Source organism: Dromiciops gliroides, chromosome 4, assembly GCF_019393635.1.
Source record: "Dromiciops gliroides isolate mDroGli1 chromosome 4, mDroGli1.pri, whole genome shotgun sequence".
NCBI lineage: Eukaryota > Metazoa > Chordata > Mammalia > Microbiotheria > Microbiotheriidae > Dromiciops > Dromiciops gliroides.
In genome coordinates this window covers 243,963,128-243,990,047 of record NC_057864.1, presented here as the reverse complement: position 1 = coordinate 243,990,047, position 26,920 = coordinate 243,963,128, and the positions used below count along the sequence as shown (strand labels likewise).

General features: G+C 45.9%; 1 protein-coding gene across 1 annotated transcript; it reads right to left on the bottom strand.

Moving 5' to 3' along the window:
• Positions 1–24,788: 24,788 nt before the first annotated feature.
• LOC122754965 (vegetative cell wall protein gp1-like) lies at positions 24,789–26,613 on the bottom strand. Its single transcript, XM_044003386.1, has 5 exons — positions 26,496–26,613; positions 26,313–26,371; positions 25,445–26,197; positions 25,167–25,340; positions 24,789–24,884 (listed from the first exon to the last, which is right to left on the bottom strand). Exons 1-5 carry the CDS (start codon positions 26,611–26,613, stop codon positions 24,789–24,791), a joined length of 1,200 nt encoding a protein of 399 aa, XP_043859321.1.
• Between the last annotated feature and the right edge of the window lie 307 nt (positions 26,614–26,920).

Below are 26,920 nucleotides of genomic sequence, written 5' to 3'. Positions count from 1 at the left end.
GAGGTCAATGACCAAAATGATATTGGGGCAGAAGTCACTGGTTATTGAGATATCAACTAACATTGGGAAGATATTAATTGACTATTGATATTCAGGTGAATACACTAGATAGCTTGAAAATGATAATATTGACTCTCTCTCTCTCTTTTTTTTTTTTTTGGTGAGGCAACGAGGGTTAAGTGACTTGCCCAGGGTCACACAGGTGGTAAGTGTCAATTGTCTGAGGCCAAATTTGAACTCAGGTCCTCCTGAATCCAGGGCCAGTGCTTTATCCATTGTGCCACCTAGCTGCCCTCAATTCTATTTCTTATTTTATTTTTATTTTAGTTTTTTTTTTCTTTTTTAGTGAGGCAATTGGGGTTAAGTGACTTGCCCAGGGTCACATAGCTAGTAAGTGTGTATTAAGTGTCTGAGGCTGGATTTGAACTCAGGTACTCCTGACTCCAGGGCCGGTGCTCTATCTACTGCACCACCTAGCTGCCCCTCCTCAATTCTCTTTCTTTTTTTTTTTTTTTTTAGTGAGGCAATTGGGGTCAAGTGACTTGCCCAGGGTCACACAGCTAGTAAGTGTAAAGTGTCTGAGGCCGGATTTGAACCCAGGTACTCCTGACTCCAAGGCCAGTGCTCTATCCACTGCGCCACCTAGCTGCCCCTCTCAATTCTCTTTCAATCCCTAGGGTTACCCTCTAGAACCCTGGGGAAAGAGGTAACTAGCAAAACTCTGGGAATCTGGACTTCCAGTTTGAGTAGGAGTTAGGAGAGGTGACCCAGAGCCTATGTGGTTTTGATTCTATAAGACTTGAAATTCCTTGAAGATAGGATCCCTCCCATTTTGATCTCATATTTTCTGGGCACATTGTATGTACCTAATATATATATATATATATATACACATACATACACATACACACACACTATATATATATATATATATATATATATATATACACACACATACACATTGAGTTTTAATTAAAAAAAAATTTATATGACAATTCTATAGAACAAGAAGAGATCCTATACCTCGAGCAGACTAAGTGCTTGTCTAGAGCCAAGAGACTGAGCCACATTAGATTTGCAGGGCCATGGGGTCATAAATTGAGAGCTGGGAGAGATCTTAGAAGCCATCAAGTCCAACCCTCTCATTTTACAGAGGAGGAAACTGAGGCACAGATAAATTGAGTGACTTGTAGGGGGAGAGATCTCACAGTTTATTAGCTGAACCTAGGTGTTCCTGACCCCAAGTACTGTACATTATCCTGACTCAGATCAATCCAAAACTTACTGGCTTCCTTTCCCTCCCCTCCTATCTTCAGTAGATAATTATCAGCTTTGTGAGCCTGTTTTCTTGGAGTTTCCCTAATGAATCCTCTTATGCTTCCCTGGCTCTATGAATGAAGAGACTAAAGGTCTTACTTTCCATGACTAATTAGATGCAAAAGTGCAATGTCAGCCTGTCTCAGGCTTAAGTGCCATAGAAACTCAGAGGTGATCAGGCCTCTAGAAATCACATAATCCAACCCTTCTGCCCTAGATATGAATCCCTCTTTTTTTTTTTTTTTTAGTGAGGCAGTTGGGGTTAAGTGACTTGCCCAAGGTCACATAGCTAGTAAATGTTAAGTGTCTGAGGCCGGATTTGAACTCAGGTACTCCTGACTCCAGGGCCGGTGCTCTATCCACTGCGCCACCTAGCTGCCCCTAATATGAATCCCTCTTATTGCATCATTAACATTGAGTCATCTTGCTTCTGCTTGGAGACTTCCAGAGATGGGATTCTCACTACCTCAGGAGGAAGCCCATTGCAGTTAAAAAAAAAAATTATTATATTTTTTTTTGGGGGGGGTGAGGCAATTGGGGTTAAGTGACTTGTCCAGGGTCACACAGCTAGTAAGTGTCAAGTGTCTGAGGCCGAATTTGAACTCAGGTCCTCCTGACTCCAGGGTCCGTGCTTTATCCACTGTGCCACCCAGCTGCCCCTAACCATTGCAATTTTACTAGTTCTAATTGTCACAAACTTTTTCTTCCTATTGAGTAAAATCCTACCTCTTTGTTACATACACTTATTGGTCTTTCAAGAATTCAATTCAATTCAATATGACAAACGTATTATTAGAGCACTGAGCTAGGTGTTGGTGGGAGTACAAAGTTTGGATAAGACATGGTCTCTGCCCTCACTGAACTTACAGTTGAGGAGAGAGAGAAAGAGAGGGAGAGGGAGAGGGAGAGAGAGAGAGAGAGAGAGAGAGAGAGAGAGAGAGAGAGAGAGAGAGAGATAGCAAATGCCCAAGTAACAAAAATACCCAATACATGATCAATACATTAGGGAGTTATAAACTAGAGTTTCTGAAGTCCAAGGAGGAAGAGATCAAAGCATGGTTCCTACCAACCAGAGGGACCAGGAGAAACTTCCTACTGTAGGGGAGTGGCATCTAAGTTAGGCTGTAAGGGACGGAGGCAATGTCATTTATTCTCTCTGTGCCTCAGTTTTCTCATTTATACAATGAAGGGGTTGGACTTGATGGCCTCTAAGATACCTTCTAGCTTTGAACTTGTGATCTTGCTTTGCTATCTTTTCAGTGGTTTTTCTATCACTCAGACTTTGTGTGTGTAGAGACAACTTAAAAAAAAAAAAGTTTTATTTTTTAGGAGGCAATTGGGGTTAAGTGACTTGCCCAAAGTCACACAGCTAGGAAGTGTCTGAGACCAGATTTGAACTCAGGTCTTCCTAACTCCAGGACCAGTTCTCCATCCACTATGCCACCTAGCTGCCTTGTATAAACAACTTTTTCTTTTTCTCTTTCTTTCTTTCCTTCCTTCCTTCCTCCCTCCCTTTTTCTTCTTTCTTTCTTTCTTTGTTTTTCAATTCACAAAACTAAGCAAGCAGTTCTATAACACAGTACAATAAAAAGATGATTGCGCATGAAACCGTACAACTTGCTATTCTCTCCAAATATACAACAAAATTACCTTGTAGATCTTTCTTTTTTTTTCCTCCCTTTCCTCCCCACCCCACCTTAGAGATGGCTACCATTAGATACAAATAGGGAGATATATATATATATATATATATATATATATATATATATACACATATATAAATATAAAATTATTCTTTACATTCTTCTTTTGATCAGTTCTTTCTCTGGATGTAGGTGGCATTTATGTCCTTTATTTATTTTATTATTTATTTATTTATTTTTCAGGGCAATGGGGGTTAAATGATTTGCCCAGGGTCACACAGCTAGTAAGTGTCAAGTGTCTGAGGCCGGATTTGAACTCAGGTACTCCTGAATCCAGGGCCGGTGCTTTATCCACTGCACCACCTAGCCGCCCCCTCTGTCCTTTATTTTTAATTTGGGCATTTATAATAGTCAGTAGACTATTTTTAACTTTTAAAAGAAGCTTGTTTGGGAAGGGCAGAAGAGAAAGGGAATGGTAACTGTATGGTAAAAGGGCTAAAGGGAGACTTTTTTTTTTTTGGCGGGGCAATGGGGGTCAAGTGACTTGCTCAGGGTCACACAGCTAGTAAGTGTCAAGTATCTGAGGCAGGATTTGAACTCAGGTCCTCCTGAATCCAGGGCCGGTGTTTTATCCACTGCGCCACCTAGCTGCCCCTAAAGGGAGACTTTTTTTAGGAGGAACTGGGGCATGTGTATTGAGAAAGAAGGGATGACTACTTGAGCAAGAGGCTGGAACTGGTGAGAGAGGTGAGAGATGATCGGGTCAGAGGCAGAGGAGGGGAGATTAGCCTTCCTAGTGAGGAACAGGAATAGATCTGAGATAAGAGAAAAGGATAAATGATATAAGGTGATGATATTGAGACAGAAATAATTTTTATTTTTTGTTATTCTGGTTTATATACATACATATATAAAATATATATATATATATATTTTTTTTAGTGAGGCAATTGGGGTTAAGTGACTTGCCCAGGGTCACACAGCTAGTAAGTGTTAAGTGTCTGAAGCCGGCTTTGAACTCAGGTACTCCTGACTCCAGGGCTGGCGCTCTATCTACTGAGCCACGTAGCTGCCCCTTTTGTCATTCTGTAATTGAAAAACACACTGAGGAGTTTTGAGGGGGTAGAGGAAGGGAGCTGAAGGAGCTCAGGACACAATATATTTTCAATGATGTCGGTGTAAGGCTGTGTGTGTGTGTGTGTGTGTGTGTGTGTGTGTGTGTGAGAGAGAGAGAGAGAGAGAGAGAGAGAGAGAGAGAGAGAGAGAGAGAGAGAGAGAGAGAGAGAGAGAGACTGGGGGCTAAAGGGTAAAGGCCTGAGGAGAGAGGAAGGGTCTGAGCACTTGCTATGAGAATGAATTGAAAAGGGTAGACTTGAAGGATAATTAGGCAGCATGAACTGCCTAGATAGGATTGTACAATATAAATGTTTAACAGCTGAGGGTCTTGCAAATTGCTGTTGTTTAGTAAAACATCTTTTGTTGTTGTCCAGTCAAGTCTGAATCTTCATGCCCCTGTGGACCATAGCACTCCAATACTGGGCATGGGGCTTTCCTGGCAAAGATAGTGGAATAGTTAACCATTTCCTTCCATTTTTTTTCTTTTGGCGGGGCAATTAGGGTCAAGTGACTTGCCCAGGGTCACACAGTTAGTAAGTGTCAAGTGTCTGAGGCTGGATTTGAACTCAGGTCCTCCTGAATCCAAGGCCAGTGCTTTATCCACTGCGCCACCTAGCTGCTCCCTAACCCTTTCCTTCTCCAGTGGATTAAGGCAAAGAGATTAAGTGACTTGCCCCAGGGCCATACAACTAGTGTCTGAGGTTGGATTTGAACTCAAGTCTTCCTGACTCGAGGCTTGGCATTCTATTTACCAAGCCACCTACCTACCTCCTAGGCAAACAAAGGTTAAGTGACTCGCCCATGGTCACATAACTAGTAAGTGTCTGAGGCCAAATTTGAACTCAGGTCTTCCTGGTTCCTGGCCCAGTCGTCTATCCACTGAACTACCTAACTGCCAATAAAATGCTGAACTAAATTGAATTGAAAATCTTTTAGAGCAGTTATGATGGAGCAGAGCCTAAATCTCTTCTTTCTCTGAATTTGGGGGCAAGTCAGGTAGGGGCTATAAGCCCCTATAAGTGAAGTAGAAATTCTTCAGACAGGTAAGTGTGTGTGTGTGTGTGTGTGTGTGTGTGTGTGTGTCCCTGCTCCTGATCTCATGTGCACATGGCAGTATCTGTGCATAATTATGTGTGTGTAACTGAATAAGTGTATATGCATCAGGGACATGAGTGGGGAATAATACAAGTCCCATTACATAGTTACATCCTACACTCCCTGCTTCTATTTTTATTCTCTGGTTCAGAACTAGTTCTTTTCTAGGATTGCCCATTAGACTCTCTCAACCATCTAGTACCCTATTTTTCTGCCTTCTCCCCTTCTAACTTTCTGCTTTGGGCCCCTTGGATAAGATAAGACTTGAATGGGGCTCCCTGCCAACCTTAGGGAGCTGATGCTCTCCAGAGAGAGAATTTATACCCTGAATTTCTCTCCTCTCCCCTGTTCTCCTTCCTTTGTTCATTTCCCCTCTCTTTCCTTCTCTTCCTATGCCCTCCTCTCTCCTCTCTTCCAGCTTTAAATCTTTTTTTTTGGGGGGGCAGGGCAATGGGGGATAAGAGACTTGCCCAGGGTCACACAGCTAGTAAGTGTCAAGTGTCTGAGGCTGGATTTGAACTCAGGTACTCCTGAATCCAGGGCTGGTGCTTTATCCACTGTGCCACCTAGCCACCCCTCCAGCTTAAAATCTTATGATCTTTCCTCTGTCCTGCTTTTTTATTCTCTTTCCCTTTCCCTTCTCTCTATTCCCCTCTCTTCCCCCTCCTAACTCTAAATTTTAAGATTTTCTCCTATTCCCTGAGCTTCTCTCCCCTCCCCTCCTCTTCTCTCCCCTCCCCTTCCTTCTGTTTCCTTCTCTCCCCTTTTTCCTCTCTTCCAGTTCTAAATCTGAATATACTCTCTTCTCTCTTTCTCTCTCTGTCTTTCTCCCTCCCTCCTTCCTTCCCTCCCTCCCTCTCTCTCTCTCCTCTGTCTCTCTCTGTCTCCCTCCTTCCTTCCTTCTCTGTCTCTGTCTCTGTCTGTCTCTGTCTGTCTCTCCCCCTGCCTGCCCCCCCCCAAGTCTCAGGTTTTCCTCAGCTTCTCATTTGCATCCCATGACTCTATCTTTGATTTCTCTCCATTGGGGGATGGCATCAGAGGAAGGCAGTGCCTCTCCCAATCCCCCCTCCCCACAGCAGAGCAGGTGAGCCAGGCCCCAGGCACGACTCTGAGGGGGAGGAGGCTCAGATGGGAAACATCCTTGAAATAGACCCCTTTCCTTCTCTACTCCCCTCCCCCCAGCCCACTCCCCCACTGCTTCCTCCTCCTGAAATCTGTTCAGGTGGAAAACAAACCTTTCCATCTGGACGCCTCTCCGTTAGAAGAGAGAGGCTGGAACCTTCCTTTATGGCTTGTACCGGGCACCAAGGAGTGTCTCCAGATTTCTTGTCTCAGCATCCCTCTAACACTTTCTTTTATCTCTGCGTGGTAGGGCTGACCCCTGGCAGTGGGTCGGCTGGCCCTGGCTCCTGGAGTCCTTGGCATTGGTGCAATGAATAGGCTTGGCCACTGGAAGGAGCTGGTGATCTGTCCTTGGCGTCCTTGGCCAACTCTCCAGACTTGTTGCTTTTATTTTTTATTTTCTTTTTCCTTTTCCAGCCTCACTCCTTTGGGGTTCAGGAATGCCCAGGGGCTTGGAACTTGAAGGCAGAGAGTGGTGAGCCTGGCGCTGGTGGCTTCTTCCTTTCCAGTCTCCAGTACCATTCCAATTCAATCTCTACAGCCTGCATGGAGCTGGGTCTGGAGGTGCCCCAGAGTTCTTGGGCACCCCAAATATTACCCCACTTATTCCCCTGCCTCTAGGCCAGATCATGTCCCACACTGACTCCCATGAGGCCAGACAGGAGAAGTTTGTGGGGTGAGGTATATGTGCTAGGATAGTTCAAACTTAGTATCTCCCTCCATTCCTTTTTGGGATTTTCTTTCCTCTGATAGGACCCTTCACTATTCTCAGGTAATCATTCTGTCTCCCCATTCCCTTAGCTAGTTGTTCAAAAGATCTGATAAGGGGGCAGCTAGGTGGAGCAATGGATAAAGCACTGGCACTGGATTCAGGAGGGCCTGAATTCAAATCTGGCCTCAGACACTTGATATTACTAGCTGTGTGACCCTGGGCAAGTCACTTAACCCTCATTGCCCCACAAAAAATTAAAGAAAAAAAAAGACAAGATCTGATAAGTAAAGAATTCAGGCTAAGTTGGTAGTTGGAGTATAACATGGTGTCTGTTAATAGGGGAGACTTTAAGAGCCAAAGGAATGACTGTATAAAGGTGCAATTTCAGACACAGGAATAGGCAGTGGGAGAGATATTTGGGTCAGGGGCTGGGGTGGGGGAAGAAAGAATAGGGGAAAGGTGTCCTTTCACATTGTTGATCTATCTTCCAAGGACAGTTCTGGGTAAGTATTTTCACAAAATGAGATTCCATGGCCTCCCTGGGCAGCTAAGTCTTTACAGGAAGCTTTTCCTCCAGTTGCTCTGTCCAAGGTAGTATCATTTTTTGTGCCAAAGTCTACCAGAGACTCAGTGCTTTAAAAATCCATCAGTTCCCCCTGCCTTGGCCTTCATTTCCTTCAGGGTTCCTATTTCCGGACCCCAGGTTGGTAACTTTCCTCTCCAAAGCTATGGAACCCACACCTGGCTGTTCAATTCAATGCAATTGAAATGTATTAAGCACCTGCAATAAGCAAAGTGCTAGATGATAATAGCTAACATTTACATAGCACTTTAAGGTTTGTGAAGTGCTTTTTTTAGGGAATCCCATTTGATTCCCACAACAGCCCTGTGAGGCAGGTAATGGCTGGTACCAGGTTAGTTTCATCTCTCATTTTACAGATGAGGAAACTGATATGATAAGTGATTTTCCTGGGTATGGATGAATGGGAACTGGGTCCAGGTCCTCAGACTCCAAATTTAGGATTCTCTTTTAGGTCATGCTGCCTCTCAGACTTGGATTCTATATCTGTTCCCCCCCCCCCCCCCCGCTCCCCCCAATCTGTTGGAATTTGAAAAAGGATCCCAGTGAAGAACTTTGGAGGGATATTGACGTCCACATCCTCTTGCCCTACTGTTTAAAGATAGTAATCATAATAGCAATAGCTAATATATATATATATATATATACATACACACACATATACATTACTGTCAAGTTCTGAAATCAATCAAAACCATGAGTTTTAATTGAGATAACAGGGTAGCAAACTTGACACTCTAGGGGATGTCCAGTGGATTTCCCAACCAAAGTGACCCATGAAACAGTTTTTACAGTTTGAGGAGGAGAGGGGGAGGAGATATGTGAGGTAGCAAGGCTTGGTCATGACACCCCAGTGACCCTCGGCAAGCCAGGGAAGGAAAACCACTTTATTCTGGCTGTTTTGCCCTTCATGCCCTGAATCCCAATGGAAGGGGGCAAGAACATTGAAGCTGAGATCCAGCTTGAGCTGGGCTCCCCACAAGGCTATGTCCCTGGTGGGAGGTGGTGGGGGGACCCCTAGGGTGTAGTTCAGCTCAACCTAATCAAGAGTAAATATCTTAAGAACAGGAATGTAAGGACATTACTGAAATTCTGACATTACATTTAAGGGAGTGGCAGTCTATAGTACTTTTGTCATTAATAATTTCTGTTATTATATATATATATATATATTTGTTTTTTTACGGGGCAATGGGGGTTAAGTGACTTGCCCAGGGTCACACAGCTAGTAAGTGTCAAGTGTCTGAGGCCAGATTTGAACTCAGGTACTCCTGAATCCAGGGCTGGTGCTTTATCCACTGCGCCACCTAGCCGCCCCCAATTTCTGTTATTATATCAACAATTTCCTGTCAGTACTTTATGGTTTGCAAAGCACATTACAAATATTATCTCATTTTTTTCCTTTTTTTTGGTGAGGCAATTGGGGTTAAGTGACTTGCCCAGGGTCACACAGCTAGTAAGTGTGTAAAGTGTCTGAAGCCGTATTTGAATTCAGGTCCTCCTGAATCCAGGGTCGGTGCTCTATCCACTGCGCCACCTAGCTGCCCTACAAATATTATCTCAATTGATACTCATACCAACTCTAGGAGATAGGTGCTATTATCATCTCCATTTTACAGATGAGGAAACTGAGACAGACTGGTTAAGTTATTTGCCTAGGGTCATACAGTAAGTGTCTGAGGCAGGATTTGAACTCAGGTCTTCCTAACTTCAAGTCCAGCACTACTATCTACTGTACCATGTACCTGCCTAAGGAGGACACCAGGCTCCTCCACAGGAGTCCTGTGTTTCCAGTTTTCCTGGTGGCTACCCCTGTCCACTTCTGCTACACTTTCCCATTCTAACTCCCCATAATGTGATTGGAAAGTCTTTGGGGAGGTCTGTCCAAGCCCTAAGCCTTTCCCCACCGGCCTGCAACAAGACCTCCATCCTTAGGACCACTCCATTGGGGTTAGCCATGGAAGATCACTGTCAAAATATATGTCAGCTGGGGTGGGGTTCTAGCCCTGGTCTTGCTGCTGACTGGCCATGTGACCTTGGGCAAGTTATTCCCGCTTCGGAGTCACCTAGCTGGTCTTGACAACCTAGAATTCTTCAGTAATTCCAGGATATGCTCTCCACTGCCTGCCTCCCTCCTGCCCCTGCCAAGTTTATAGGGTTGGTCATAGATATCAAGCTGGCAGGGACCTTATAAGCTATGGAATCCAACCCTTTCATTTTACAGGTGGGGAAACTGAGGCAAGAGAGGTCAAAGTGACTAGTCCTGGGTCACACAGCCAACATGTAAGTATCTGAGGCAGAATTCGAACCTAGGTTTTCTGAACTCCAAATCTAGGGCTCTAACCATTATGCCACACTGTTTCCATTTCCCTTCTCTGGTCATAAAGGAGAAGGGACACTTGGATGGTGCTGACTGATTCATCCTCCTCTCTTTGGGTTCTTCCCCCTGCCTACAACCAGACACCATTAGCCTATCTGCATTAGCTGCTTATTAGGCAGCTCTGGGTGTGTGGGGGGTGTGGGGTGGGAATCCCTTCCAGGCCTGTTCAACCTTATTGGCTTCTTGTTGCTAGTCAAGTTCTCAGAACCCAGAAAGCCCAAATTCTCCACCTGCTCCTGTTTCCAAGAGGCAGGAAGTCCCCAGAAGGAATAGAGAGCTGCAGGCCCATGCCCCTGGTCTAGTCCTTAGCTCCCCACTCCAACCTCACCTCCTAATTCTCAGCCCTAACCTTCCAATTTGAGGATTCAGCTTCTAATCTCCAGCTTCTAGCCTTGCCCTCTAACCCCTACTCCTTCCCCAACCCCCAGACCCCTCACTTCTTTTTTTTTTTTTTGGTGAGGCAATTGGGGTTAAGTGACTTGCCCAAAGTCACACAGCTAGTAAGTGTCAAGTGTCTGAGGCTGGATTTGAACTCAGGTACTCCTGACTCCAGGGCTGGTGCTCTAACCACTGCGAAACCTAGCTGTCCCTAGACCCCTAACTTCTAATTTGAACCTCCAGCCCCCAGTTTCTCCTATTTGTTACAATCCCTAGCCTTCCTCAAGCCCCCCAGTTCTCCTAGCCCTGACCCTCTAGATTCCAGTCTCCTACTCCTTGTCCTGACCTCTATTCTATCCAGCTCCCATTTCCTAGATATGACTTCCACAGCCTAATCTCCTTCTTCTCCTTCTCCTCCTCCTCCTTCTTCTTTTTGTGTGCCAATGAGGGTTAAATGACTTACCCAAGGCCACACAGCTAGTAAGTGTCAAGTGTCTGAGGCCAGATTTGAACTCAGGTCCTCCTGAATCCAGGGCTGGTGCTTTATCCACTATGCCACCTAGCTACCCCTGACCTTGTTTTCTATCCTCAAGCTTTGACCTTCATCATCATCTTCTTCTTCTCTTTTTTTTTTGACCTTCATCTTCATATAGCTCTGATAACTAGCTCCCAATTCCTATCCCTGATCAGTAAGCTCCAGATACTAGCCCTATTTAACCTCTGGTCATGAGGACCCTGACCTCATTTATTAGACCTCATTCTTTAGCTCTCAAGCATCAACCAATTCCTAGTTCTGGTCCTTTTGCTCTCAGTCTTTATTTCCAGTTCTCACCTCTTAGCCCGAATGGCCTTCTTAATTTTTAAAAAATTAAATTAAATTAAAATTTTTTTTTCTTTTTTCTTTTCCCATTGCTCTTATGTGTAGCTTCTGGATGGTGTCGGCAGTTCTTGATTTACTTCCATCCGTGAGCCTAGGGTTATACTCTGGGACTCTTTCCAACCTCCAACAAAGTCCAAAGACTAATTTCATTAAGATTTAGTTTGATATTTTTAAAAATGTTATTTAATTTTTTTGTTTTTAATTTATGACTACAACCCTCCTCTATCCTGGGTCAAGAGCACATGGGAGATGAATTTCTTTATAGTCAATACATCTGTTTTCAGTGTCTACTGTGAGCTCCCCACTCCTAGGGCAATAAAAGGCCTGTTTAGACCCTGTCCTCTGGGAATTTACTAGTTGGGGCAATAAAAGGCCTATATAGACTCTTATTGAGTTATTTCAGTCATGTCCAACTCTTTGTGATTGCATTTGGGATTTTCTTGGCAAAGATATCAGAGTGGTTTGACATTTCTTTCTCCAGCTCATTTGACAGAGGAAACAGGGTTAAGTGACTTCCCCAGGGTCACACAGTTACCCTAGAGAAACTTACTATCTGATTGAGGGATGGGGTAGGACGGGGAAATGAGATGCTTGTGTGAATACTCGCATACACGCCACTGAGAGAGAAAAGGTCAATATATCCATGTTCTGTATTTGGACTACATTTGGACTTATAACCTCTCAATCCTCAATATCTTGGATGAGGAAAAGAAAACAGCATTAAGGGATACATAGGCAGTTGTTTCAAAGAGTTTTACAGAGGTAAAAAACAAGAAAGAACAGCTGTACCAGACCAAGGATACAGAGTGGTCTATGCTGGAAGCAACACAATTTCGAAGGTGCCAAGGGATTGATTTTCAAGATATCTGAAAAAGCATAAGATCCTGAATGATTTGAAAAAAAATCAAGGATGTTATTACTACCACAAAAAGGCTATTGAGAAGACATCAATAACTGCTGACCCATATGCCTACTTTCTCATCTCTACAAAATCCTTATGAGAATGATCGACACATCTATCAAGGTTATTACTGATGAAAATGGAGAGGCAGTGATGAAATTAGAGGCAGGGCTAAGTGGATAGGGTCCTAGACTTGGTGTCAATAATAGCTGAATTAAATTTCCACCTCTAGGTGGCGCAGCGGATAGAGTGCTGGGCCTGGAAGACTCCTCTTCCACCGTTCAGATCTGGCCCCAGGGAGATTGTTGTTGGTCCTTCAATTATCAAAGAGAACTTGCTTGTGAATTGGATTTGAGTGATGCAGGGTTGAGCAAAGATATCACTAGCAAGCTGTGTGACTCTGGGCAAGTCACTTAACCCAGTTTGCCTTGGTTTACTCATCTGTCAAATGAGCTGGAGAAGGAAATGGCAAAACCACTCCAGTATCTTTGCCAAGAAAACCCCAAATGGGGTCATGAAGAGTCACAATTGAACACCTACTAGTTGTATTGCTCTGTGCAAATCCCTTAGCCTCTCTGAATCTCAGTTTTCCCATTTGTAAAATCGGAGTTATAATATCCCTTGTCCATAAGATGGTCTGATAGAGTTTCTTGGACCCTGGAGACTGACTCAAGCAGGGGTCAGATGCAAGACTTGAACCCAGATCTTCCTGACATCATCCCTCAATCCATTACCCCTCGCTGTTTCTCAAATGTCAATTATTATTATTATTATTATTATTAAAATGTGGGAAGGAAATAGGCAGACTTTCAAAAATGACATTTTGCAGCAGACCACATCTTTACAGTCACAAAAATGACTGAGATAGGCAGAGAATACAAATCCCACTGTGTTTATTGTTTGTTGACTATAAAAAAGCATCTGATTCCAAAGAGCAATATGCTGCATTAAAGGCTCTCTTCTAACAAGGTGCCTCCCATGCACATGTCAAGATCATGAGATTCCTTGACAGATGCAACAACAGAGATAACTCTGTTCGGCAATCATCTATTAATATCAAGCAAGACATAAAACAGGGAGATGTGGGTTTTCAAAAGCTATTTTCTACTGTTGTGAAGGATGTCCAGTGTTGTGGAGGAATCCAGCTAGAAGAATAATTCCCTCTTGGTGGTCACATTCTTCAGATTCAGCTGTTTGTGGAAGACATTGAGCTGATTGTAAGCAGGTTTGCAGCATGATAGTCTCCTCACAAATGAAAATTCCATGTACTCAAAAGAGTTTGGCCTAACAATTCACACAGGAAGACCCAAGTGGATGAGGACTGCCTATTCAGCAGACTGTGATATTCAGTTGGATGGACAAATCTCTGTGGCTGCTGAGTTCCCTTCTATTTCTCAGATACTGTGATTCTATGATTAATTTATGCTTTATAACTTAAATAGATGATGACCTGGGCCCCAAGCTGAGAAGGTGGAAAAGAGGGAAAGAGGGAACTGGGTTACTGGGTTTTATAGTGTTTTTTTTTTTTTTTGCAGGGCAATGAGGGTTAAGTGACTTGCCCAGGGTTGCCCAGTTAGTGTCAAGTGTCTGAGGTCATATTTGAACTCAGGTCCTCCTGAATTCAGGGCTGGTATTTTATTCACTGTGCCACCTAGCTGCCCATAAGTAATATCCTATACCCATAGATACCTACCATTTTGATCAAGGGAGGGAGGGAGGGACATTATCTCACTTCTTCTCTGTGATCAAACTTAATTATAATCATAAAGCAATTTTTTTCTATTTAAATTGTTGTAGTCATTGTATGTATTGTTTTACTAGTTGTGCTTACTTCAATTACATGAACTGAAGCAGTGGTGTCCTGATCACTTTGCAAAGTGAATAATAATAATAATAATAATAATAATAATAATAATAATAATAATAAATGTGCCAGGAACTATGCTAAATCCTTTACAATTATTACGTCGTTTGATCCTCACAAGAACTGATGAGGAAACTGAGACAAACAGGGATTAAATAACTTGTCACTTAGCTAGTAAGTACCTGAGACAAGATTTGAACTCACCTCTTCCTGGCTCCAGGCCCAGAGTTTTATTCACTTCACTACCTAGCGGCCTTCAATTCATATTTATCTTCCCACATTTCTCTGAATTCTTTTTTAGTCATTATTTCTTTGGTCATTGTTCAGTTGTTTTCAGTTGTGCCCGACTTTTCACTACCCCATTTGTGGTTTTCTTGGCAAAGACAGTGGAGTGGTTTGACATTTCCTTCTCCAGCTCATTTTACAGATGAAGAAACTGAGGCAAACAGGATGAAATGACTTGCTTAGGGTCACACAGCTAGTAAGTGTCTGAGGTTGGATTTGAACTCAGGATGATGAGTCTTTCTGATTTTAGGCCTTGTACTCTATCCAATGTGCTACCTAGCTGCCTATTGTTTCTTGTGGTTCAGTAATATTCCATTAGAATCACGTGCCACAATTTGTTTAGCCAGTCCCCAGTCTATAGATTTAGAGGTCATCTAGTCCTTTATTAGCAATTCAGTCCATGTAGCATTTTAATGAAAACAAACAAAAATCTCTCAAATTCTTTTTAATAACAATTTTCTCCTGGCAATAGTTGATATGGCTCTGAATTGTAGCATGCTGGCATTTTTGAAATTTGTTCCTTCTGGCTAGGGAAGGCCTTCTACTTTTAATTGCATGGGTAATTAATAATAGCCCACTTTAACTTGTTAAGAGTTCAATTAATATTTGGTTTGATGAATTAGAATGTGAACTTCCTGAAGGCAGAGGCTGTTTTGACTCTCTTGGTATCCCCAGTGCCTGGTGCCTAATAATTGTGTAAATGCTTGTTGGCTGACTGAATTAAACCTTTTCCCTTTTCCCCTATCCCCTCATCCCCTTCAGGAAGGGGTTCAAAGATTCATCCGAACCAATCACACTTAATGAACCTAAAAGGGATACAGCCCACAAAGAAAGGGGGAGGGTTTTAAAAAATTTTTTTTAGTTGACTATGTGATGGAGTAACCTTCCTGGAGGAAAGGGAGAGAGAAGAGAAGACAGAGCAGAGTGGAGGAACTGGAGGAGGAGGTAGGAGAAAAAGGGGCATGAAGAGGAAGAAGATAAGAAGTTAGTGGTGAAGGAGGAGGAAGAAGAGGAAGAGGTTGAGAAGGAGATGGGGTTAGAGGAGGAGGAGATATAGAGAAGAAGTGGTGGAGGGGCGGGGATGGAATAGAGGAGGAAAGGAAGGAATAGAATGCAGTGGGTGGTGTTTGTAAAAATAAGGAGGCAGAGAGTGGAGGAGATTCCTGCCTCACTGGGATCATATTTCTTCTTCCAACTGAGGTATGCAGGATTGGCTAGAGAGAAGAGCTTGCCCTCAGCCCCTGAGGTCAGCTTGCTACAAAATCAAAGCCACAGTCTGACTCTTTGGATTGGCTCCAGCATCTCTCCTTACACAGTGTAGGTAGGGTCCTGGACTAGATTTCTGCCAGAATTTGGCTTCCCTTCCTCACCCACCCCAAATCTTACTGTCTCTCTCTACCCTGTCTCCCTCTACCCCCATTCCCTTAGGGTCCCCAAAGCTCTGCTGTGGGGGAGCCTCCCAGCCACCCATGGGTTTCTTCATGGAATCTTCAGCTTGATTGATTGATGTTCTTGCACAATCACAGTTCTAGTCCCTGCCGTAGCTGGCCAGGCACCCCCCAACCCCTGCAAGGTGGGAGTCGGGCTCCACTTTTTATCTGGTCAGCTGTCCTCACTTCTTCATAGACCCCTAGAAGATCCCTGGGCAGTATCGGAGAACACTTCTGGAGTCTTCTCCAGCTTTCCAGGCATTTGAGATGTAGTTCAAGGGCTGATGGAATTTGAGTTATCCTAGATCTTCCACTTCTGAGCTGTGTGGTCTTGGGCAAACTGGGTCTCGGTTTCCTTATCTGTAAAATGAAGGCAATGGTCCCTTTGCTACTCTGAATCCTGATATTAAGAACTTTATAAAAATGGCACATGATTAGTAGATAAACCAACTTCTTCATAGCTTCCCAAATTTCCAAGCAAATATTTATTGTGATTCCTTTGTCCCTAGCAGAATATAATTGGGGAATCCAAAATGGCAGAGCTGGAAGGGTCTTTCATTTCACAGAAGAGTAAACTGAGGCCCACAGACTAGGAATAATTTACTCAAGATCATATAGATAGCCAATGTTGGAGACCATATATTCCTACTCTCAGTTAATCAATCTTCCTACCACACCACACTGCCTCTAATACATGATTCTTGGCCTTAAACTATAGTGAGGGAAACCAGAAATAATGATAATAGGTTATATTTTTTAAGAGATTTCTTATTACGAAGCAATCTCAGATCCATTATTGCATTTCATCTTAACAATACTAGAATATAAGATGGTATGTGTACTATTAGGGCAGCTAGGTGGCACAGTGGATAGAGCACCAGCCTTGAAGTGAGGAAGATTTGAATTCAAATTTGGCCTCAGACACATACTAGCTGTGGGACCCTGGGCAAGTCACTTAACCCTGTTCACCTTAGTTCCCCCATCTGTAAAATGAGCTAGAGAAGAAAATTTAAAAAACAAACAAACACCACTCCAGTATCTTTGCCAAGAAAACCCCAAATGGGGTCATGGAGAGTTAGATAAGATTGAAATGACTCAACAACAGATATGTACTATTAACATTCCCATTTTATGGATGGACAAGCTGAGTCTCAGAGAGGTTAAAATATTTGCTCAAGGTCAGATAGCTAGTACAGCTAGGAAAGAGACTTGAGCCCAGATTTTCCAACTAGTGCTTCCCCCCCCCCAATAACAGGCACAAATAATGAGTTTTGAGGGTGGGAGGGAGTGTCTAGATGTGTGATCATAGAAGCAAAGGTCCAGAGCTAGAAGGGATATCAGAGGCCAACTAGTCTACCTTAATCAAACAATCCATAAGCATTTAAGAGCCTACAATATGCCAGGCACTGGGGCTGAGCTTGTTTTATTTTTAAAATATCTTGTTCAAAGTCATATAGGCAAAAATGTCAGAGGTAGAATTTGAATCCAGGTCCTTTGGACAGAGTAACTGGACCATCCCCAGTACCACACTGACTTCCCTTTCAATGCTGTTGAGAATTCCTGGTGAGGGGGACTTTCTACACCAACATAGCTCAGCATACTTTGCATCTTAGTCTTAGAAAGTTCCCTGAGAGAACTGAGATGTTAAGTCCCGGGCCCAGGGTCACACAGCAGGTATGGTCAGAGGTGGGACTTAAGGGGAGGTCATTCTGATTCAAAGGGCAGCTCTCTATCCACTGGGCAACACTGTCTCATGAAGGATAACAATGAAGGATATCAGGTAGCATTTACCTGAGGAGCCCTGAGTGAGGAATACATGGTTGTGGGAGCTCAGAGCCGGGAGAGAACTCTGAGCTGGGGCAGTCATAGAGTCAAAGGCTTCATGGGGGAGGTGGGGCTTGAAAGGTGGAGAAGAGTGGGCTAGGTGGTGGGAGAAGAAGGAGAATAGATATAGAGGATGAGACTGTCCAGAGCAAAGGCAAACAATCTCCTTTGGGATTGTTCCTAGACTGCCCCAACAAACTTTAGTAAAGTTGGTCTGTTCCTTGCCCCCACTCTCAACCCTTTTGAAAGTACCTCCTTGCCAGCTGAACTGTGTACTCCTTCTTCTGCCTGTCACCTGGCCTCTCTCAGGAGCGCCAAGAGCTGTGCCACTAAGTACTGGGAGACTGACTGGCATGGGAGGACTAGTGGGCAGGAGGGGCTTTTAAATGTTAATTATATTTTGACATCCGGAGCTTGTGACATCCATCCTAATGACATTTGGCCAGAGGCTGACAGCCCCCGGACATGTGGAGCAGAGAAGGATGATAAGTTGTTCTAAATTACCTAGTGGCAAAGGAGGCAGGAAAATCCTGAGTCTTCAAGAAATGGGAGAAGACGAGAGGAGGGGGAAAGGGAGAAGGAGCCAAGAGGGGGAGGAAGAGCCTGTTTCTTCCAGGTGGTTAATGAGTTTGGGATAATGGAGGGACTGCACCGGATAGAGGCTATAGTCTCTGACCACAGTGTCTGGGATGCTGAAGCTGGAAGAGATCTTAGAAGATGGGGATTGAAATTGGAATCAACTTTGGAGATCATTGGATCTCTAAATCTAGATGTGGAAGGGACCTCAAAGGCCAGCTAGTTAATCATTTATCACTTTTTTGTTTTGTTTTTTTGCAGGCAATGGGGGTTAAGTGACTTGCCCAGGGTCACACAGCTAGTAAGTGTCAAGTGTCTGAGGCCAGATTTGAACTCAGGTACTCCTGAATTCAGGGCTGGTGCTTTAACCACTGTGCCATCTAGCTGACCCCCATTCATCACTTTTTCATAATTACCTACTGTGTTCTAGGCACCAAGCTAAGGTGCTGAGAATACAAATATGAAAATGAGACAGTCCTGGGTGAAATATCTCCCATGAGCCTTTAAAACTATTCTGTGGACTGTTTTTGTACAGACACTTGGGTGAATTCCCAGAAGGGGGCCTCAGTGACTTTCTTTAGAAATTAAAACTAGGGGGCATAAACTTAAGGCATTCATTCCCCTCAAGAAGTGAAATGGGCTAAAAATTAATACAGGTTTATAAAGGGGTTAAGTTAATGATTACATGACAGCTCCACAAAGAACTATAAGGGCAGCTCTGGCTATTTGGGGCTATCTATATCACTTTCCCAACTTTCTCCACTGTGATGTCATTTGAGCAATATTAGGACACCCTAGCCTTCCCAAGGTCCCTTCGGGGCCCAGGTAGAGTGATACCCCTTAGACTTGGGGGAAAACCAATGGGTTATATTCTAAAGACTCAAAATTCCTTTTCCATTGGGATAAGATAAAGGATGGGGGCAGAGGGAGAGGGAGTACTCACACAGGGCTGGGTACAAGAAAGTGCTAGAAACTCTGACATTATATTGACTTTGCATAGATTTGATATTTATTTATCTGTGTTTCATTGTTCCACCACCGCCATTATCTACCCCCAGTGTAATGCTGGTTACTTGAGGGCAGCAGCTGTTTCTTTTTTTTGTTTTTGAATGTTCGATGCCCAGGACAGAAACTGGCACACAATCAAAGCTCAAACAATGCTTGTTGAATGAGTTAATGAATGATTTTTAACCTTTACTAACCACTAAGCCAGCTAGTCACATCACAAAGGCCCAAATAGCCATTAGTCCTGACTGCTGGGCTCAAGGAATCCAGTCTTACTGGGTGATTTATGGGTCTTCTCCATTGGCTGTCATCTCATTTCTTCTGGTCATTCATTCTGAGAAATGCCCTGCCTGGAGCTGGTTATTGTTTAAGCTGGCTTCTTCCTATCAGGGCCATTTTTATATGATGTTGTCACCAAGGAGGTTGGGGAAGGGTCCAAAATGGAACCCCACTAGAGATGGGGGACTCCCTGGTGGCTGACATGAGCTGGATACTTTTGGCTATTATTTAAAGGTTCTGGGATAAATCTCGACAACCTCAGACAGCTACTTACTCTTATTTTCAAGCTCTTAGGCTTTTCTTTTCTTTTCTTTTCTTTTCTTTTCTTTTCTTTTCTTTTCTTTTCTTTTCTTTTCTTTTCTTTTCTTTTCTTTCTTTCTTTTTTTTTTTTTTTGCAGGGTTATGGGGGTTAAGTGACTTGCCTAGGGTCACACAGCTAGTAAGTGTCAAATGTCTGAGGCCGGATTTGAACTCAGGTACTCCTGAATCCAGGGCCAGTGCTTTATCTACTGCCACCTAGCTGCCCCCAAGCTCTTAGGCTTTTGCAGAAAAACTTACCTCCTATGTTCAGATACCATTGTTTTTGGATGGGTTAAAACAAATGGGAAAGCCTGGGAATATCCCATAGGCAGATGGCTTGGTCATCAGAAGATCTGAGGTGGAGTCCCAAGTTGTGTGAGTTGTGTGAGTCTTAGCAGGTCACTTTATCATTCTATGCCTCAGTGTCCTCACCTGTAAAAAGGTACTAATAACACGCTACCTGGGGGCAGCTAGGTGGCACAGTGGATAAAGTACTGGCCCTAGATTCAGGAGAACCTGAGTTCAAATCCAACCTCAGACACTTGACATTAGCTGTGTGACCCTGGGCAAGTCACTTAACCCTCATTGCCCCCCCCACAAAAAAATTAATAATAATACACTACCCACCTCGAAGTGGGTTGTGAGAAAAATGCTTGGTAGGCTTAAAGGAGTCAGAGGGCCTTGACTTGTAACTTCATTGGTACCAATTCAGTCAGTCAGTCAACATGCATTGATTAAGTGCTTACTATATGCTAGGCATTATGCTAAGTGCTGGGAATACCAAGTAAATAGAAAGTCCCTGCCGTCACGGAGCTTACATTCTATTGGGGAAGACAATACATAAAAAGGAAACAGAAAATGAGGGAGCACGGAGGTAGCTAGGGAGTGGGAAGGAAATCCAGTCTTAGAGAGTTTCCTTGGATATTGAGTGGTTGACTTCCCCAGAGTCACACAGCCAATATAGGTCAGAGATAAGTTTCAAATCCTCATTTTCTTGGCTCTAAGTACAATGTCACATAGTAGTCCCTGAATAATTATTTGTTTGTTGATTGACTCATAAAGTCAGAAATAGAAATTAAACCCAGGTCTTTCTGGATCTGAGACTGCCTCTCTATTAACTCATGCCATGTTTCTCCTTTAAAGAGCTCAAAGCAGAAAGAAATATGAGTTATTATGACTACCAAATCACCCCTTTGACGCTGGGAGCAGAGTAAAGAAAGAGTGGCTGCCTTCCAGCTGCTTGGAGAAGAGAGTAAGGGCAGCAGGAGAGAGTGAGGTAACACCCTTGGAGCATGGAGACAATGATCTTAAGACTGTGTAAACCCCTTCTCTCAATTTCTTTAAGAACATCCTTCATTCCTTAGAGTCTGGGAAGCACAGGGCTGAGCTCCTAGGAGGAAATCAGTGTTGGTCACCTGGGGGGGGGGGGAATGGGCAGGCCTTCCCCTGTGTGGGTTCTGGGCCAAGGTGGGCCAGCCTCCCTGCACAGGTTCTGCACGGTGCAGCGATTCCTCAGATCCCAGCCAAAGAATTACTCCGCAGGGAGAAAACAGCTTGCAGAGACGGGTAGTTCTGAATTCAACATTGCAGACCAGCTGGACTGGAGCTGGGCCTTTTCCACATGTGACTCCTCCAAGGAAGCACACTGGGCTCTGCTTTTGGTCACAACTTGCTTTGTGGGTCCTTGGAAAGACACTGATCAGCACTGGCAGGTAGGGTCAGAGAGGTAGTGTTAGGGAGATAGTGGAGAGAACACTGACTGAAGAGTCTGAAGACCTGAGTTCTATTCTGAAGACTACAACTAACTCCCATTGTGACCCTTTGAAAGGGATTTTTAAATAATAATAGCTAGGGGCAGCTAGGGGGTGCAGTGGATAAAGCACCGACCCTGGATTCAGGAGGACCTGAGTTCAAATCCAGCCTCAGAAACTTGACACTTACTAGCTGTGTGACTTTGGGCAAGTCACTTAACCCTCATTGCCCCACCAAAAAACAACAACAAAAACAAAACCAAAAAAACACACCCAAAATAATAATAGCTAACAAATAGTTGTCACTTCATAATGATTAACGTTCAGTGGTTTCCAATTCTTCATGACACCACCATTTGGGCTTTTCTTGACAAATATACTGCAGTGGTTTGCCATTTCTTTCTCCAGCTCATTTGACAAATGAGGAAACTGAGGGTGAAGTGACTTGCCTGGGGTCACACAGATTTGAACTCAGATCTTCTCAACTCCAAACCAGACACTCTATACACTGCCTCACCTAGGTGAGGGGGCTAAGTGTGGGTTGGAGCAATCAGGGAAACTTCACGAAGAAAGAGGAAGCTGAATTTGTCCTGGGCTTTGAAGCACACCCTAAACCAGAGAAGAACTTCAATTTAGGTGTGCCAACAAATTCAGCAATCTGTCAGCCACCAGTGGTTCTTTCCCTTTGCAAACAAAAGGAACTCCTGCCTTGGGGTCCCATCCCCTTCAGGGCATAGGTTTGGCTGTTGCTGAGGTGAGTGCATTAGCCTCAGCAACAGTAAAAGTAGATATCACAGTTACTAGGGTGTGACTGGCCTGGAGGGATTGTTAGTGTTTTTAGCAATCTGTAGCCCCATTTCTTTTCAGTTTCACTTTCTCATTCGTTCGTTTGTTCTTTTATTCATTCACTCCTTCAACAAATACTTATTCCTCATCATAGGATCACAGGATAGAAAGGGAGTTTAGAGATAATCTAATCTACTTCTTTCCTTTTACAGAAGTGCCTCTCAAGGAACCTCACAGTTTAGTTGGGGGAAACAAGGCAGTCACATGGGAAGAGATACATAGTGCAAGAGAATGGCGTAGTAACAGCTCACATTTCTAAAGCACGGCAAGTTTTACAAAGCACTTTCTTCCAAACAACCCTGTGAAGTAGGCAGTGTAAATACTACTACTATTATTTCTGTTTTACATATGAGACCACTGAGGCTCAAAGGGTTGAAGAGACTGAGTGCAGGACATAGAGTTAGAAAAGACCTTAGAGACTGTCCAGTTCTACCCCATTTAACATTTCAGAGGAGGATTACAGGTGTCTTCTGACTCTAAGGCAATGTCCGATCATGTGAGAGGAGTGGGAAAGAGACACACACACACACACACACACACACACACAGACAGACAGACAGACACACACACAGAGACAGAGACAGACAGAGATAGAGACAAAAAAAGACAGAGAGAGAGAGAGAGAGAGAGAGAGAGAGAGAGAGAGAGAGAGAGAGAGAGAGAGAGAGAGAGAGAGAGAGGAAAGATTCTTGTAGGCTGGACCAGTCAGGAAGTAGTATTTGAAATGAACCTTGAAGGATAAGCAAGGTTTAAATCAAGAGAAAGTTGCAGGAGGTCCCACTGGGGCGAAGGAAAAGTGGGCATAGAGCTATCAGGCTGTGTTCCTTTTCAAATGTCTGGGGACAGACAGATTTCCTTTCTGGGCCTTCTTCCATGTAGATACTACTATGCAATAACGGGAGGTTACATTGTGGATATAAGGAACTCAACAGCCAAGCCCCCTGTTGGAAGGACTAAGACACTTTTTTGTGTTTCCCTTGTCCACTTGGGGAGGCAAGGGCACAGATGCAGAGTCTGCTTTGCAAACCTCTGCCAACTTACATTGCCACCCCCTCCCCCCTTCTATTTCCCTGGCACTGAGCTTTATCTCTGGGACAAGGACAGTCACACGTCAAGGCTCTAATTGAAGCCATTTCTGCAGTCTGTGAGGGAGATGCACTTGTAATTCTAAAAGGTCTGGGTGGCTTTCTCCCCTACTGCTGCCATCTCCAACCAGGAGGTTCCCCTGGGGATTTCAACCAAATTTCTTTGGGGAGGCCCTAGTGCACATCTTCCCCTAACCTGTTGAAGAAATCCTCAGTTCTCACCCCAAAGTTGACCGTTCCCACTCACCTGTTGAGCCTTTGGAGAATGGTGTTTGGGGCAGACCCAAAGATTGTTGGGATACCATCAGCGCCGTGTGAGAGGCCTCGGTTGTGTTTGGTGTGGGATTGCAGACCACCGGTTCTCCTCTGAGGGGAGGAGGTGCAAGCAGAGTGGTGTACACCAGAAGGCAATTGACGGGTCAGTAATTCTAGTTCTGGCTTGGTCAAGAACAAGTGACCTTTGGGTAGATCAGAGCCATAAAATGTCAGCGCTTGAAAGGGACTCTAGAAATAACAGTCTTCATTCAGCAAAGCAGGGGAGAATGAGAACAAGCGACTTGTTAGAGACCCCGCAGACAGATTTCTTCATCTGCCAAATGCAGATGACAATCCCTGCCCTGGCTTTGGAATGGGCAGGTAATGGATGGGAAGGCCTCTTTGGAATGTCGGAAGCACCCTAGTCTGCAGATGTATATAAGGAACGAGATGCACCCTAACACGTGCAGATGTGTGTGAAGAAATGGGGGGTGCGAGGGGTTTTCTTGGTAATGAGTGGGTTTTCCTGAGGTCTGTCATATAGCGTAGTGCATGGCCCCTTGCTAGTCTCTCCGCGAGCTTAATTGTTCGCTTTGGCGGATGTTAGGGAGTGGGGGGTAGGGTGGCTTGGAAAACAAGTTCCGGAGGCATTTGAGTTGTGATAGGAGAGGTGGGCAGTGTGAAGAAAGCAGACCCTGGAGGGAAATCAGACTGAGAGTCAGGGAGTCAGGAGACTGGAGTTCCATCTGTGCTCATAACTAGCCCTGTAACCTTGGGCAAGTCACTTTCCTCAGCCTCTATTTCCTCATCTGTGAAACGGGGATTTTCCTTGCTCTTCCTACCACACAGACGCTGCCGCTGTGAGATTCAATTGAGACAATGGTTACAAAAAATCGCCTGCGCTATCTACATAAATGTAAGCTGTTACTGTGAGCCTGAGGAGAGATGCCAGGACAGGGCAGGGGGCCTATGGTAACATAAATGGCACATGTTTGTAGAAATATGCAGAAGCTTTTCAGGAGAGAAAGGTGAGGTGGGCAACCGGGCTGAAGACACAGCGTGGTGAAGGGGGTGTGGGAGCTGGGGAGGACGGGAGGTGAGGGACCCTTTGATCTCTCTCTTCTAAAGGTGCGTGTGGGAGGTAGGCCCCCAGATAGCCTAGCCTTAAAAGGGCGCCCGGAAGCCCTGCTGCACGCCTGCCTCGCCCCGCACTTCTAACGCAAACTTGCACTGCTCCCGCCCCGGGTGCGGTGTGTGCAGCTCAGCAGATGTTATCGGTGGGGCTGAGCGGGCTGCAGCTCTCTCTCTCTCTCTCTCTCTCTCTCTCTCTCTCTCTCTCTCTCTCTCTCTCTCTCTCTCTCCCTCTCCCTCTCTCTCGTCTCCTTCTCCTCCCTCTCTTCTTCTTTCCCTCCCTTTCTCCCCACCCCCTCCCCGTCTCTCTCGCTCCCCCCCATTCTCTCTCTCTCTCTCTCTCTCTCTCTCTCTCTCTCTCTCTCTCTCTCTCTCTCTCTCTCTCTCTCTCTCTCTCACTCGCTAGCTCACTCGCATTTTTCGCCTGCTGTTGCTGCGGCGCTGCCGGCCGCCTGAAGCTCCGTTCCCCTCTTTCCTCTCGCTCTCTGTTTCCTTCCCTGCCCGCGGACGTCTCGCCAGGACCCAGATCCCCGCGGCGGCGGCTTCACCTGCTCCCTCCGGCTCGGACTCCTGGGTCCTCAGCCGCTGGAGAAGGGAATCTCCTTCCCTCTATCTCTCTCAGTGTCTCTCCTCTCGCACTCTCTTGTTTCGCTCTCTCGCTCGCTCGCTCGCTCTCTTTTCTTCTGCACTGAGGCAGCTGAATGCTGCGCGCCCGCCAGCCCAGCGGCCCCGAGCCGAGCTGCTGCTGCCCGCTCAGCTCCGCTGCGTCCCGGCTGGCTCAGAGCTGAGCGCCGCCGCCGCCGCCGCCACTGCCACCGCCGGGGCTCCGTGCCCAGGACTGACTCCGCTGGCCGGGCCGCAGGGGCTGAACCCAGGGGGCATTCCGCCTCCGCCTCCGCCTCCGCCCTAGGGAAAGGCGGGCAGCTCGGGCGGACGCGGCTCCAGGTAGCGGCTCTCCTCCCTCGCCAGCCCAGGGTAAGTTGTGGCCGGAGGGACCCCGAGCTGGCGCGGGGAGCTGGGCAGGGCTGCAGGGGGACCGGCGAGCCGGAGCGGGACTGGGGCTTAGGGAGATCAGAACGGAAGGGCTGCTGTGCCCTCGGTCCCCGGACTGCCTGCCCCTTGGGGCTCAAGGCTGCGGCGGGGGAGCCCGGACGCCGCTGAGATTCTCTCTCGGCGCTTTCTAGCCAGAGCCCCTTGCGCTGTTTCACTCCAAGCTGCTTGGGGCTGCCCGGAGGGGGTGGACTGGGACTGGGGCTCGCGGGGGAGGGGATAGATAGAGGGGGTAGATGGGGCGGGAGCAGTGGTGGGGCCGGGGAGCCTGGGAGCCGGGGCTGGGGTGAAGGGGTGGAGGGAGGGAGGGGCTGCATCGGAACGAGAATGCCTTCCCTGTGGGGGCACTGCCGGCTTCCTCGCTTCCCCCGGGAGTGAAGGGGCGGCAGATTCTTCAATCGGGATTGAGGAGGAAAGGGGGAGGGTCATGTCAGCTCCTTCAGTTCGGATGGGGGGGGCAGGTCGTGCCAATTTCCTCAGTCTGGATGGGGGCATCGTGCCAGCTACTTGAGTCCGGATTGGCGGCGGCGGCCGGGGTGGGGGGAATTCATTCCAGTTTCCTCGTTCTGGTAGATAGCGGAGGTGGGGGGGTGGGGTGTCCGTGCCACCTTCGTGAGTCCGGATTTTGGGGGGTTCCACAACAATTTATTCAGTTTGGATGGGGGGGTTGTTATGGGGGGATGTTGTTGCCAGCCTCTTCGGTCGGGAATTGGGGGTGAGGGGTGGGGTCCATGACAGTGCTCTCAGGTGGGGGCGAAGGCGTTCCCGACCCTCCCTCTTTTTTGCCGGAGGCGGGGGCACGGGGCATTACCCGGGGAAGGAAGGGGGGGGGGTTCTCTTCCTATTGCCGCTTGGTCTGGCAGCATAGGCAACTCCCAGGGGTGGGAAGTGACAGTTCTGTCAGGTCGCGAGGGCAGTGACAGCCCCCGGGTGTTCCTCGTTTTCCTCTATCGGGCTCTCTCTCCCTATCCCGACTCTCGGGCCGCCGGACAGCTGCGGGCTTTGCTGACTCCCGCGCTCTCTCCCGCAGCTCGACCTCCGTTCTGCTACGCGCGCTTTCCCCCATCTCCCTGGAGTCCTCTGGACTTGGCCTGGGCGTTTGGTGGGGGAAGGTA

What these genes read in the sequence shown, in the direction of transcription:
- LOC122754965 (XM_044003386.1), bottom strand. Translation starts at nt 26,613, where the DNA reads ATGCCCCGTGCCCCCGCCTCCGGCAAAAAAGAGGGAGGGTCGGGAACG. An exon ending in CGCCGCCAATCCGGACTCAA is followed by an intron (nt 26,198 to 26,312) that starts GTAGCTGGCACG and finishes TCCCGATTGAAG; the next exon opens with AATCTGCCGCCCCTTCACTC. An exon ending in CGCAGCATTCAGCTGCCTCA is followed by an intron (nt 25,341 to 25,444) that starts GTGCAGAAGAAA and finishes TCCCTTCTCCAG; the next exon opens with CGGCTGAGGACCCAGGAGTC.